Here is a 12675-nt window from a genome sequence, read left to right on the forward strand (position 1 = left end):
GCCATGAGGGCCAGAGAACATAGTGGTTAAGGTCTCCACCTCCAGCACTCCACGTGGTTCCCTGTGCACAGAACCTGTGGGAGCACCACTCCGCCCCCTTCAGTAAAGGTTCATTCCCTACCCTGTGAGTTGGGGTGGCACAGAGCAGACACAGCTGTGTCGGGACTGCCTGCTTTATTGATGACAGGAAGTCAAATGTAGACCACAGCGTCTGGCCTGCAGCTCACGTGAGCCCGTGGCCCTTGGCGCCCACTGCAGTCACATGACAGACCTCCACGTCCGCACCCAACTTCTGCAGCTCATCCAGCCAGATCATCTGCTTTGCGGAGAGCCGGTCACTGGGGCCTTTGACTTCCACCAACTGGAAGAGAAGGCGCGTAGTTAGCATGTACCTGAAAGGGTGCTGGGGTCACTGATGCCGGAGGTCCTTTTGGGGTGGGAGTCACACCGGCAGTGTGCAGTCCACCCCTGCTCAGTGCTTGCTGACCGGCCTGCTCCTCACCTTACAGCGACGGTCCCGGGAGCTCCACACCACCAGGTCTGGCAGACCCCCTCGGCAGTGCCGGAAGTCCTCCGCCAGGCGCCTGAACACGCCACTCAGCACCGTGCCCCCCAGGCAGGACACCAGGTCCTGCAAGGGCACCAGTCCAGCCGTCAGCACCCCGAGACATCAGTTGGTACAACTCAGCAAGGACAGACGGGGCTCCTGGGGGCATGAATTCCCCTCCCCACTCATACTCCCGCCCCGCAGGGCCTCGGCAGCCACTGAGAAAGGGGGACTGGGGGGTGCCAGGGCCTAGTCAAGGGTCAAGGCAGGGGACACTGACAAGTTCCTGAATGACATCTGGGTGGGCTTGCACGCATGTGTCTGTACACATGTGTAGAGAACACGTGCATTCTCGTGTGCACATACATGCAGCTCATACACACGGACGGGCTGGCACAGCGCTCACCTGTGCTTGCTGGAGGGATGCGAAGCGCTCCCAGCTGACCACCGATGCTGCCCGGCCCTCCTGGGCCTGCCACGTGGCTGCCAGCCAGGCCTGCAAGCGCTCGGCCGGGGCACGGTGCAGCTGCTCCAGCCGGGCCTCCAGGGCTGCTGCCCGGCTCGCGAAGAAGCTGTCAGTGCACAGGTCCAGTGGGGAGGCCTGTGCCATGGGGGAGGCGGTGGGCAGGGCTGAGACCACACGACCCCCCACCCCTGACACTTGGCTATGGTCCCAGTGGGTGGGTGCTCATGCCCCCTTTCCTTCAAAGGAGAAAACTGCCAGAGTGAAAGCAGCTTGAGGGCCAGGACAGTCATTGGTCTGATCCCCGGCAGCCCATAGGGTCTCCTGAGCCCTGAACTCCTCCAGGAGTGACGTCGAGTACAGCTGGGTGTGTCCCCACAACCCCCCCCCCCCCCCAAAATCAGGAATTGGAGAGGTTGCACAAAGTTAAGGTGCCTGATGAGCCTGGTTTGGTTCGAATCCTGGCACTGCACGTGGCCCCCGAGCAGAGTTGTGAGCCCTTAGCACCACTAGGTCTGACCCCAAAACATAAAGGGCCCAAGAGGTGAGTTTGGGGGTGGTTCAGACCCATGGCCTACGGAGCGGATCCTGGAGTCTGGCCTTACCTGATAAGGGCTACGGAAGACGTCTGGGACCCCATCCATGAAGATCTCATCCCACAGCAGGAGGCCATAGAGCGTGCAGAAGGTGGAGCCTTCCCCATGGATGCCTGAGATGAGGGCATGCACAGCAACAACCACCTCAGCCACCTGCGGCGCCAGCTCCGGCCCACAACCTGCCCGACCTCCCAGTTCACCCTTGAAGCTATTAGAGGCCATTCTCATTCTCTGTGCACATCTGTGACTATTGAGGGCAAACATCTTAGTAGTAACAGGGAAATCAAACTCAAAACCTAAGACTCAGGCCAAGAGAGGACGTGGGCTGCCCCAGTTCAATCCCGGTGATAATGGGACCCAAATCGACCACATCCTCACGCTCCTCATGCTGAGTCGCTGGCCTGGCTGGCGAAGTATTCCTGGGAGTGGCCCCCAGAAGTCCTACCCAGAAGCAAATGAAGGCATGGATTGAAGTAGGTGAGAGCAGGGTCTCTCGGCCTCCCAGAAGCCTGTGGCTCTCAACTCCCTTGTCCCACCCAGCACCCATATTCCTGCTTTCTGGGGCTGTGGGCCTTGGCACAGGAAGGGCACCCATGCCCACCAACATGCACGGGGGCACCCTCAGCCTGTACTCACCCTGGTCGAAGCCGCTGCGTCTGTAGAAGGCCAGAGCGAGCTCCTCCACCGAACACAGGACGGTGGCGGGGGCAGCAGGGTCTCCCGTCTCCATCACAAACACCGACTTGGCCACCCCACGCTGCGGGCACAGCCGGCCCGTGATGGTCACCTGACACAGAGGCGGCTGTGAGCTCATGGCCTGAGAGAATCCTAGAGCATCGTGTTCTTTTCGTTTTGGGGGGGATGAAGGGTGCACACCTGGTGGTGCTCAGGGCTGACTCGTGGCTCCTGTGCTCAGGGATCACTCCTGATTGCTTGAGGGACCACAGGGGATGCCAGGGATCGAACTAGGGCTGGCTGTGTGCAAGGCCAGCCCCTTACCCTGCACTATCTTGGCCCCCTTCTTTTCTTTGTGGATCACACCCAGCTACACTCAAGGCTCACTTTTGGAGAGGCAGAGGGGACAGTATGTGGAGTCAAGAACTGAACCCGGGTCAGGGCTGGAGCGATAGCACAGCGGGTAGGGCGTTTGCCTTGCACGTGGATGACCCGGGTTCGAGCCCCAGCATCCCATATGGTCCCCTAAGCACCGCCAGGAGTAACTCCTGAGTGCAGAGCCCGGAGTAACCCCTGTGCATTGCCGGGTGTGACCCAAAAAGCAAAAAAAAACAAAAAAAAAAACCGAACCTGGGTCAATCGCGTGCAAGGCAAGTGCCCTCCCCACTGTGGTATGGCTCCAGCTCCCTGATCATGGACATCACAGGCTGGCGGGCAGCAAAATGAGCTATTCAATCAATCCTGGGCCCCACCCAGATTCTCCCCAACCCCAAGCATTGCCGGGAAGATTTCTGAGCATTAGCCAGGAGAATCCCCTGAGCACCCCTGGTGTGAAGCCCCTCCAATCCTGCTCCCAAGCACTTAAGGTCAAAGGGTGTGGCTGACTCACATGTTTGACATCCTGCACAGTGACTGCTGGCAGCTGCCCAAGCTGCTGTCGGAACCTGCGGCCGCTCGAAGACTCCTTGAGGCGTGCAGCCCGCTGCCAGAGTGCCAAGCGATGACCCGTCCGCACTGCTGGGTCCGCCAGGCCTGCTGCAATGACCTCCACAGCCTGGCCCAGGGTGGGTCCCACCGTCAGGGTGCCACGAAGCCTGGTCCCGGGGACTCACCCCAGGGGCCCAGGCTGCGGGTGTGGGGCAGGAAGGAACGTCTGTTCCCCCAGGCACCAATGCCCCCATGCACAAGCAACTGAATTGGTAAGATTCTTGGTGTGGTCAGGAAGGGGCCCGGGCTGAGATGGCTGGGGTTGGCTGCATCCTGCTCATCTGAGAGAAGTCGAGGTTCAGAGCGGAAATGGTGTGCAGAGTGGCAGGAAGGCGCAAATCTACAACCTTCTCTCCCTTGGAAGAAAGCGGGCACGGCATGGAACCCTTTGGTACTGTCTGGCCAGCCCAGCTGCCCTGGTGGCCCGGCACTTCCGCTCACAGCAGCCTGCCCAGCTGGCAGCCCACTGGCACCAGGCGAACTTGGCAGCTCATCCCGGTCCACACCCACTGGTGTTTTTACCACACGCCTCACCCAGAGTTACCTCCGGGGCTGTTGGAAAAACAGGCAGAGACATGGCAAGGCTGGCAGGAGCCTGGGACTGACGCAGACATGCACAGGATGCAGGTGCCCCTGGCCTGCTCACCACAGCAGCTCCATATGTGTGAGATAGTGCCTTTGCCAGGGCAGACCTGCCCGCCCAGCTCAGAGTCCCTCAGAGTGCCAGCGATGAGACTGGCTGCTCGTGTCCAGAAGTGGACGCCCAAAAAGGGCTTTCAGCACCACTTCCCAGGGCGGGGAGCTGGTTCACAGCAGTGTGGGCAGAGGGCAGCTAGCGGAGGAATCTATTACCACTTCCCACACAGACACATGGCACCTCTGCTCCTCCTTAACTCCCAGACCCTGACTCCCCACACAGAGAGAGAGGCAGAGACTGTGGGCACCGGACTGGGCAACGCCCTGACACTCCCCTTGGAGTGGAAAAGCCACACAAAAAGAGGTTGTTTGGGGGGCCACTCCCAGAGGAGTCTCTGGTGGCAGGGCTACAGTGCCAAGACTGATCCCCCTTGCAAAGCCTGTGCCCTGCCTGGGGGCATCTCCCCAGTCCTCCAGAATGGGGCATTTGGAAAAGAATGCCAGGATGGTAGAGGCACTGAGAACGTGCCCACAAGTTTGTTTTGTAATAAAAGCCTCACTTTACTTTGTGATGTTTAGGGCACCCACAGGTTTTAAGTGAAATGGAGAGGCAGGTGGAAGGGAGGAAAGAAGGTGGGACTTGTGGGGTGGGCGGAGCCTGTGGAGGGTGGGGGCTTGGGAGGGGTGGGGCACGAAGGTGGATGGGGCCTGTCGAGGGGCGGGGCAGAGCCGATCTACCTGTTCTAAACGTTTGAGGTGCTGCTGCAGGTTCAGAGCCAGCCGGTCCCACCACCGGCCCCTGCTGTCTGGACAATACACGTTCTGTGCCAGGAGACTCTGCAGCTCCTGGACGGCTTCCTGTCAGCGACAGAGGAGGTGACTCACCATTTCATTTTTGTTTGGGGGGGCTCCCAGACAGAGCTCGGGACCCAAGAAAGTGTCGCTGCAAGAGCCGTGCAATGCTGGGGGGGCGCCTGGGCTCCCCTGAGGGGTGCCAGGGGCACATGGCTGTACCCAATGGTGCTCAGGGGGCTGTGCAGCCCAGGGGTCCACACTGATCACTGAGCTCACCCCCACCCCCCATCACACATAATGTTCATCTCTGTGAAACATCAGGAAAAGAACCAGCCCTCCTCCTCAGCACACCATCAGAGGGGACACAGATTCCCCACAGCAGCCTGCCTAGGAGCATCCTGGGGCTCGTGGACCTGGGTCGGGAACCCTGGTGTCAGCCAGTGTTTGTAAAATGCCACTTGTCACATGGAAAATGACCCCAGGGTTCCCGTATGTGGCCTTGGCTGACTGCATGGCTAATTAAAACCCCTTTCCTGGTCCACGATCACGTTCAGGATCCAGGCACTGAGGGCTGGCTCCAGCTAAGAGACTTGTGGGGAACCCCCAGGTACACCTGGCGTTCAGGAAGAGGCCAGGCTCAGGCTGCAGGGGTGGGACTTGGGGTTTCAGGGTTCATCCCTGTCCTCACGACCAATGAGTCCCAGGCACAGAGGCTGCCCCACTAAGCAGTCCTTCTGGCACAGGGCGCTTCCTGGGCCGGTGGAAAGGCGGAGCAGCAGCGACACACCTCATAGCTCATCCCCGAGACCTTGGCACTGACCTCATGCATGTGGAGGCGCTGCAGGATCTCCACACGCCGAGACGCAAGGCGGGTGTAGACCCAGCCTACGGTGTAGCAGCGCAGGAAGACGGGCAGCTGCTCATGGGCTCTGTGGGAGCAAGGACAGCACGCCTGGTCAGGGGTCGCGGCGTGAGGACACCGGGAAGCAGCAGGGCGTGCCCTCACCTGAGGGCAGGGTGGTCCTTCAAGGCCGTCCAGTCCTCCTTGGCACGCTGGGAGAGGCGGAGCGCAGTGGGCCAGCTGCCGGCGGCCATGGCAGAGCTGACGTCACTCAGCAGGTGTGCAGCGGCTGCATACCTGTAGGGAGGCCACTGAGCATCTCACAGGAGGACGGGCACTTGGGCTTGGGAGACCCCCACCTCGCAAAGCCCCTCATCTGAGGGTGAGTAGGGGCATCACTTTGATCCTGTCTCTGACAGGTTTGATGAAAAACCAGCAGGGTTTAAAGGAAAAGGCCAGAGCAGGGACAGGAGGGGGTCACGGCAGAAAGGGCTGCTGGGGCGCCTCATTTCTGCCATGGTGCCTCATTACGGATGTTGCTGACACCTCCCCAACACAGTCCCAGCACAGGCACACACAGACACAAGTCCCAGCACACACACACATACCTTCCCTCCCTCCACGTCCCAATGCACATACACATTCATCCCAGCACACACACATACACACACACACACGTCCCAGTGCACACACATACACACACGTCCCAGTGCACACACACCTTCATTCCAGTACACGCACACACATACATGTCAATTTAGAAAGGGAGCGTCAGGAGTTGTGGAAGTGTCTCGCGGCTTCCTGAATGGTTTCTGCACCCCCATCACCCTGCTTCCCCACCCCTCCAGGTCACTCAGGCCCTGAGTGTCCATCTCTCCCTCAGTTCCACAGTTCTGCCCTTCCCCTCCCCAGCGGTCTCAACCACAGGGCACAGGCAATAGTGACAGCCAGTCCTGACATAGCCTTCTTTGGGCTGGCATATCATAAGCTCCCCACTGTCCTCCACACCCCCCTCTCCGGCCTTGACCAGGTCCCCTACCCACTCCTCCTCCCTTGTCCACAGGCAGCAATTCCGGCATCACTCCCCAGTCCGGAGCCCGCACCTGGGTGTGCGTCCAGGCCACATGGTGCAGTGTGAATCCCAAGCATCATGCAAATGGACAAAGGGGCCCAAGGCCAGCACAAGCCAAACGGAGGACTCAGCCTTACAGTGCAGGCTGCCTAGGGTGACTCGGGGACAGCAGAGTCTTAGGGGTCTCACCGGATGAGGTCCTCCCTGTCCTGGAAGATCCGCGTCTCCCGGCTGACGGTGTAGGTGGGAAACGCCACACGGCCGAGGTTGACCAACAGCACAGTGGACAGTTGCCCCTGGCCACCACAGGCAGAATCCTCCTCCTCCAGGGAGTCGGCAGGAGAGAAGAGCAGCAGGGTGCGGGCAAACACGGCCCGAGGGCCCTGACATACCCGCAAGGACGCTCCCACCAGCGCTTTCGCTCTGAAAACAGACGGCAGAAGATCTGCTGTGGCCGGGACAGCAGCACCCCAGCTCACGCGAGCCCAGGAGAAGCCATGGCGGGGGTCGGGGAACTGCTGGGAGGGCTTAGCAGAGACACTGGGTGAACCTCCCTCATGGCACAGTCCCCCAAACAGCATGGAGAGACGTCCCAACACCACCAGAAACCCCCCTCCAAAGAAAACAACTACAGCTCTAAACTTTATGGGGGTGGGGGCGTGTCACACCCAGCAATGCCCAGGAGACTCTGCACTCAGAAATTACTCCTGGTGGTGCTCGGAGGACCCTATGGGATGCCAGAGATCGAACCCAGGTTGACCGCGTGCAAGGCAAACGCTCTCCCACTATGCTTTCACTCAGGCCCCACTATAAACTTTTTAAGAAGTGTTGGCAGTGTTTCTTTAAAAATAATGAGTCCTATTATTTTGGTGGCGATGGCTGTCTAGGGCCACACCTGGCAGTGCTGAGGGGTTACTCCTGGCTCTGCGCTCAGGGCTCACACCTGTGAGATGAGGTGACCCATGCAAGCAGAAAAGCAGAAAGCTGCCAACAGAGTGGGGTGGGATGCTCTGAGGCCAGGGGCCCTGGAAACAACCCACATCTGTTACACACTGCCCTCTTCAAAGGACAAGTTACACCCAATGAAGTTGACAACCGCCTGACCTCTGGCTCCTTGTACTGAAACTGTGCTGCTTTAGCTAGTGAGAAAATTGACTAGCATAGACGCTGCTCAGGAAGTGATAAGGAATCGGTGCCAGACTTGGCCTGGTCTGAATCTGGGCTGTGCAGGGCACTGAGACCATCGCTCAGGCTGGTAGCCCCTTCGGGTGAATACCCCTTCTTCAATTTGGGAAACAAGCTCGATGGATACTCCTTGAAAAATTCTCACTTCGAAACAGCGGGGCTCAGGGGACCCTACGGGGTGCTGGGATCAAACCCAGCTTAGCCAAGTGCAAAGCAAGCTCCTTGCAGTCACCATTTTTAACTCAGCCCCCCACCATAGGGACCAGTGAAACCTTTTGAGAATGACTGCGCTGATTCCAGGCCGGGTCTTGTCCCAGGCACAGATGGACGGCTGCCGTGCCAGCCTGAGGAAGGCATCCACCAGCTGCTGCTTCTGCCCACCGGGGCTCGTCAGATGGAACGTCTTGGCCAAGGTTTTTAGTTCAGGAAGGGAAAGTAGCTCAAGCACTTCTGAGAGTTCTTGCAACTCAGATTCTAAGAAGTAGAACATTAAAGTAGTTTTTTGGGGGGTGAGGGGAAGCAAAGAGAGTTCAGCAGGCAGGGCACTGGCCTTCCATACAGCTGACCTGGGTTCAATCCCTGGCACCCCATGCATGCACACCAGTCGCATGTACGCTACACACAGGCATGGCCCATAGCTGTCACACACAAGCACAGCCCAAGGCTGTCACAGGGGACCCAAGAGCCAGGCTCGACCCTCCTGCACAGCCTCACCCCCAGCAAACACTCCCTGGGGCCCCTAGACAACATAGCACACACCAGGTACCTTCACACAATACGCAGCACACATCACACAAACACAAACCACTGAACCACAGTCACACAGCGCGCACGTGCACACACACACACACACACACACACACACACAGAGGTATGTACAGACAGTCATGTACACACACAGACATGTAGTCTTATGCACACACAGTGACATACGCACATATACAGAAACAGTCACACACAGACATGGTCACATAAGCAGAGTCATGTACACAGATAGTCACATATGCACATAGTCACATATGCACACACATAAATCACATAAGCACACAGTTACATAGCACACAAACTATCACATACCCAGGCACATAGTTATATATGCCTACAGACACAGTCATGTGCACAGTCACATACTCAGTCATGTATGCCCAGTCATGTACGCAGTCACATACATACAGAGAAAGTTGTGTACAGTCACATATGCAGTCACGTACGTAGTCATATATGCACAGTCAAATAAGCACAGTTACATATGCACAGTCACATACAGACACAACACAAATGCACACAGACACAGTAATGTACACAGAGTCACAAATACAGTCACATACGCACATACACACAGATAAGCACAGACACACACAGACCCCCGCCCCCCGCCTACCTGTCTGCAAGAAGCCGGCTTGCTCCAGCTCCCGGACCACAGGGGTCAGGTCGGGCGCGATCTCCCGGTACTCCAGCTTGCTCACCTTCAGCCAGCCCAACTTGCGCTGGAAAAGCCTCACGTACAGTTTCTGCCCACTCGCTGCAGAAAGGGGGAGACATGCTGAGCATGTGAAAATGAAGGGAGGGAGCACCTGGGGGGCTGAGGGTGTAAGTCGGGAAACGGGGCCCCACCTGGCAGCTCCAGAAATTGAAGACCGGCTTAATCTTTCTGTCGTGCTTCATCTGCGAACACCCCGAGCAGTGCTAGGGACCATGGGTTGCCAAGGAGGGGTCCTGGGTCTCCAGCAGGCAGCGCCTGCCCACCACCCTTCTCAGCTCTCTCCGGCCAGCTACTACTCTTGTGTTTTGGTTTCGGGCCACACCGGTGGTGCTCAGGGATCACTCCTGAAGATGCTTGGAGGACCACATGGTATGGCAGGCACTGAACCCAGGCCCACCGTGTGCGAGGCAAGCGCCCTCCCTACTGGACTAGCTCTCTACCCTCTATTTTGAAATGTAGTAATTTTGCTTACAAGTTTCGGGTTCACAAAGGCAGAGGCCTGAAGCTAAGGTGAGGGGAACAGGAGGTGAAGGAGAGCTGTCCCCAGACCTGCAGACCCTGAGTTGCTTTTCTCTGACTTGCATGTTTGAGCAGATGGCGTGGAAACTGCCAACCAGAAGCTGACTGGTGTGACGCTTTCAAAGTGCAAAGGGCACTTCTCCACGTCACCCTACTTCTGTTACACCCCAAATCTGACTTGTAAGGTGGAATACTGTAGAAGCTGTTATCAATCATAAACACCATTATTTTTTGGGGGGGAGGAGTGCGGGGGTGGTCTCCCAAGCAATGCTCAGGGAGCCTGGGAGACACGCCTGGTGATCACTGATCTAACCGATCAAGACAGCTTAATGTGAGTCCATGAGGGTGCCAGGGCCACACCCAGTGGTACTAGGGAAACGGTGGGACGACATCCCACATGGTGCCCAGGATCAAACTGGGGGGTCCATGCTTTCTCTCTGCCGCCCTGTGCCCCTTCCCCTCCCCATAATTCTTTAGCTGAGGGCAAACCCCCTGGTAGATACTCCCCAGCCAGGGCACCACAGTGCCCCCTAGTGGTCACCCGGTCAAGACAGTGAAAGGAGCTCCAAAACTTGGGTGGAAAGAGCAAAGGGTTGCAGATGACCTGAGAGTTGGTGGAACCGGGCCACCATGGCCTGCTCATGTGCGTCAAAGAGTGTCCTGTCTTCTTCATGCTCAAACACGGTCCTCAGCACCAGGAGGAAACTCTGCAGGTAGTAAGGCTGGTCCAATGGGGCGACCCTAGCCACACCTAGATCCCCATCACCATCGACCGGTTCCAAAGGGCCAGGGCCAGATACACCACCCTGGCAGCTGCTGTCCCCTCTCAGAGGGCCTTCTTGGGCATCGCCAGATGCAGGGCTATGAGAATCCGTCTCCAAAGGTTCCAGACGCGCCTGAGCTTCTGAAGGTCCCATGCCATCAACATCTTCCTGGGTCCCCACCTTGTCTGAGCTGGCCACTTCAGCCAGAGCACCCTCTGAAGCAGCCTGGAGCTGAGTCCCAAGATTTAAATGTGGGGAGAGAGACTCAGGTGCCTGCTGGGGACTCAAGGCAGGGGTGTGGGGAGACACCACCAGCCTTGGGGACACAGCTGCACTTTCCCCAACCGTCACCTGTGAGCTGTACCCTGGAGAATCACATGCAAGGTTTTCCTTCTGTGAACTGTTCTCCCAAGCTGGATTCTTCTCTTCGTTCCTGGCGCAAGGCCTGGCCGTGGAAGATGCACCTGGAGGGCTGTCCTGGGCAAATCCTTCTTCCTCGGAGATGCACCTCTTGTTTTTTTGGTAGCTTCTGGACAGTTTGGAGGACAGACTGCCCAGAGGGATGACTGTCACGCTAGGAAGTCCATGCTCGTCACGGTTTGGGGATGTCAAGTTACCACGATCAAAGTAGGGGCTGGTTTTCTGTTTGATGCCCTTTGGAGGGGATTCGCTCTGGCCAGGGGTCACTAGTGTCTCTGCTGGGGGCTGTTTGGAGGTGACATGGCTCCGATCCACGGTGGATTCCTTTGAAGTCCTTGAACCAAGATGCCCGGGGTCCACGGTGCTGGGCTGAGCAGTGCCCACACACCCCTGGTCCAGGTGCTGGTTTAAGTCATATCTCGGCACCATCTGGCAGCAAACGGGGCAGGCAAACTTGGCAGGAGGCGCATTGTTAAAAAAAGAGACAATGGAGGGTGCGCCCTTTGTTTTAGTTTTACTGGCGGATAAACTTCTCCGGGGTCTCTTTTTCTGGGGAGATTTCCCTTCTGCCATGCGTGTGTGTCTGTGAGAAACTGCAAGTTTCCAGCGATGAGGCACGGAGTCTCCGCCTGCAGGAAGGGAGCTAGGGCCTGGGGTGCGGCCGCTGAAGGGCTCCAAGGCAAGAAAGGCGGGTTCCGACGTGACTTCATGCTGTGCACTGGGGCAGGCTCCTAGGGAAGAACAGAGGCGGCTGAGAACACAATTGGATGCGAAGGGGGCTGGGCAGGGGAGCGCCGGGGGCCACGCGCTGGCAGTTGCAGGAGAAATGTGGGGGCGGGGGCAGGAATCCTGGACTTGGGGCCCTGCCAGGCTCCAGGCCGCGCCCAAGCGCAGTCTCGGTGTGTCCCTTCGCAGGGGCGTCCCAAAGGCTTTTCTCTGAACCCGGATGGTCCCTCCGCTTTAGACTGTGGGAATCCTATTCCCGCAGCTTGGGAAGAGCCACCGTATCCCCCGCCTTCTCCGGGAGGTGAAGTCCCAGAGGCGTGGAGGGACCACCGTGGTCGCGCCTCCCAGGCCCGCAGAGACCCCAGAGCCTCGAGCCCCGGACCCAGGCTGGCAGTGAGGGACGGACGCCCCCAAACTGGACGAGACGGGGCTCTTCTCCCGCGCCCGCGGCTTTGCGGAGACCCTTTCTGTCTGGTGCCCCCCTCCGTCCTCCGCCCCCGCCTGCCCCGCGGGGACCCCGCGCCCGCCCACGCAACCCCGCGGGGGCCCTAAGTCAGCCCCCGCAGCCCCGCGGGATCCCCGCGCCCGCTCCGCCGCCCCCGGCCCCGCAGGGACCCCGCGCCCGCACCCCGCTCCGCGCGCCATCCAGGCGTTCCCAGCCGATCCCCGTGCGCGCCCGGCCGCCGCAGCCCGACGAGCGGAGCTCCGAGCGATCGATCCCCGGATTCCCTGCCCCTGCACAGTACCGGGCGCAGAGGGGATCCTGTGCCCCTGCTGGTGGCCCAGGGCGGCTGCTTCCCGCAGGGATGTCCCGGGAAAGGACTCCAGCATGCTCACCCCTTAGTAAGCGTCTGCAAGAGAATAAACAGGGTCCGGAAAATGGAGCTAATGGCTTGGATTTTCACGCGGGAGACCCGATTGAACCCTCGGACCTCATGGTCCCTGACCACCATGGGGTGTGTACCC

General features: G+C 58.8%; 1 protein-coding gene across 1 annotated transcript; it reads right to left on the reverse strand.

The window, feature by feature from the left end:
• Positions 1 to 161: 161 nt before the first annotated feature.
• On the reverse strand, positions 162 to 12382 carry FAN1 (FANCD2 and FANCI associated nuclease 1). The gene is made up of 14 exons (XM_056124348.1): positions 12338 to 12382; positions 10404 to 11714; positions 9179 to 9319; positions 8070 to 8271; positions 6802 to 7035; positions 5706 to 5837; positions 5520 to 5628; positions 4643 to 4762; positions 3171 to 3335; positions 2243 to 2393; positions 1616 to 1719; positions 954 to 1148; positions 503 to 631; positions 162 to 361 (listed from the first exon to the last, which is right to left on the reverse strand). Exons 2-14 carry the CDS (start codon positions 11554 to 11556, stop codon positions 224 to 226), a joined length of 2973 nt encoding a protein of 990 aa, XP_055980323.1. The 5' UTR covers positions 11557 to 11714; positions 12338 to 12382; the 3' UTR covers positions 162 to 223.
• Between the last annotated feature and the right edge of the window lie 293 nt (positions 12383 to 12675).

This window comes from Sorex fumeus, unplaced genomic scaffold (assembly GCF_029834395.1).
Source record: "Sorex fumeus unplaced genomic scaffold, SorFum_2.1 ptg000051l, whole genome shotgun sequence".
NCBI classification, from domain to species: Eukaryota; Metazoa; Chordata; class Mammalia; order Eulipotyphla; family Soricidae; genus Sorex; species Sorex fumeus.

Bases quoted from the DNA above. Each gene is read 5' to 3' on its own strand.
- FAN1 (XM_056124348.1), bottom strand. From the start codon at position 11,556: ATGGCAGAAGGGAAATCTCCCCAGAAAAAGAGACCCCGGAGAAGTTTA. The intron at 5,838-6,801 runs GTGAGACCCCTA...GCCTCCCTACAG, and splicing joins GACAGGGAGGACCTCATCCG to GTATGCAGCCGCTGCACACC. The intron at 4,763-5,519 runs GTCAGTGCCAAG...TGTCGCTGACAG, and splicing joins AGCGCCTCCACATGCATGAG to GAAGCCGTCCAGGAGCTGCA.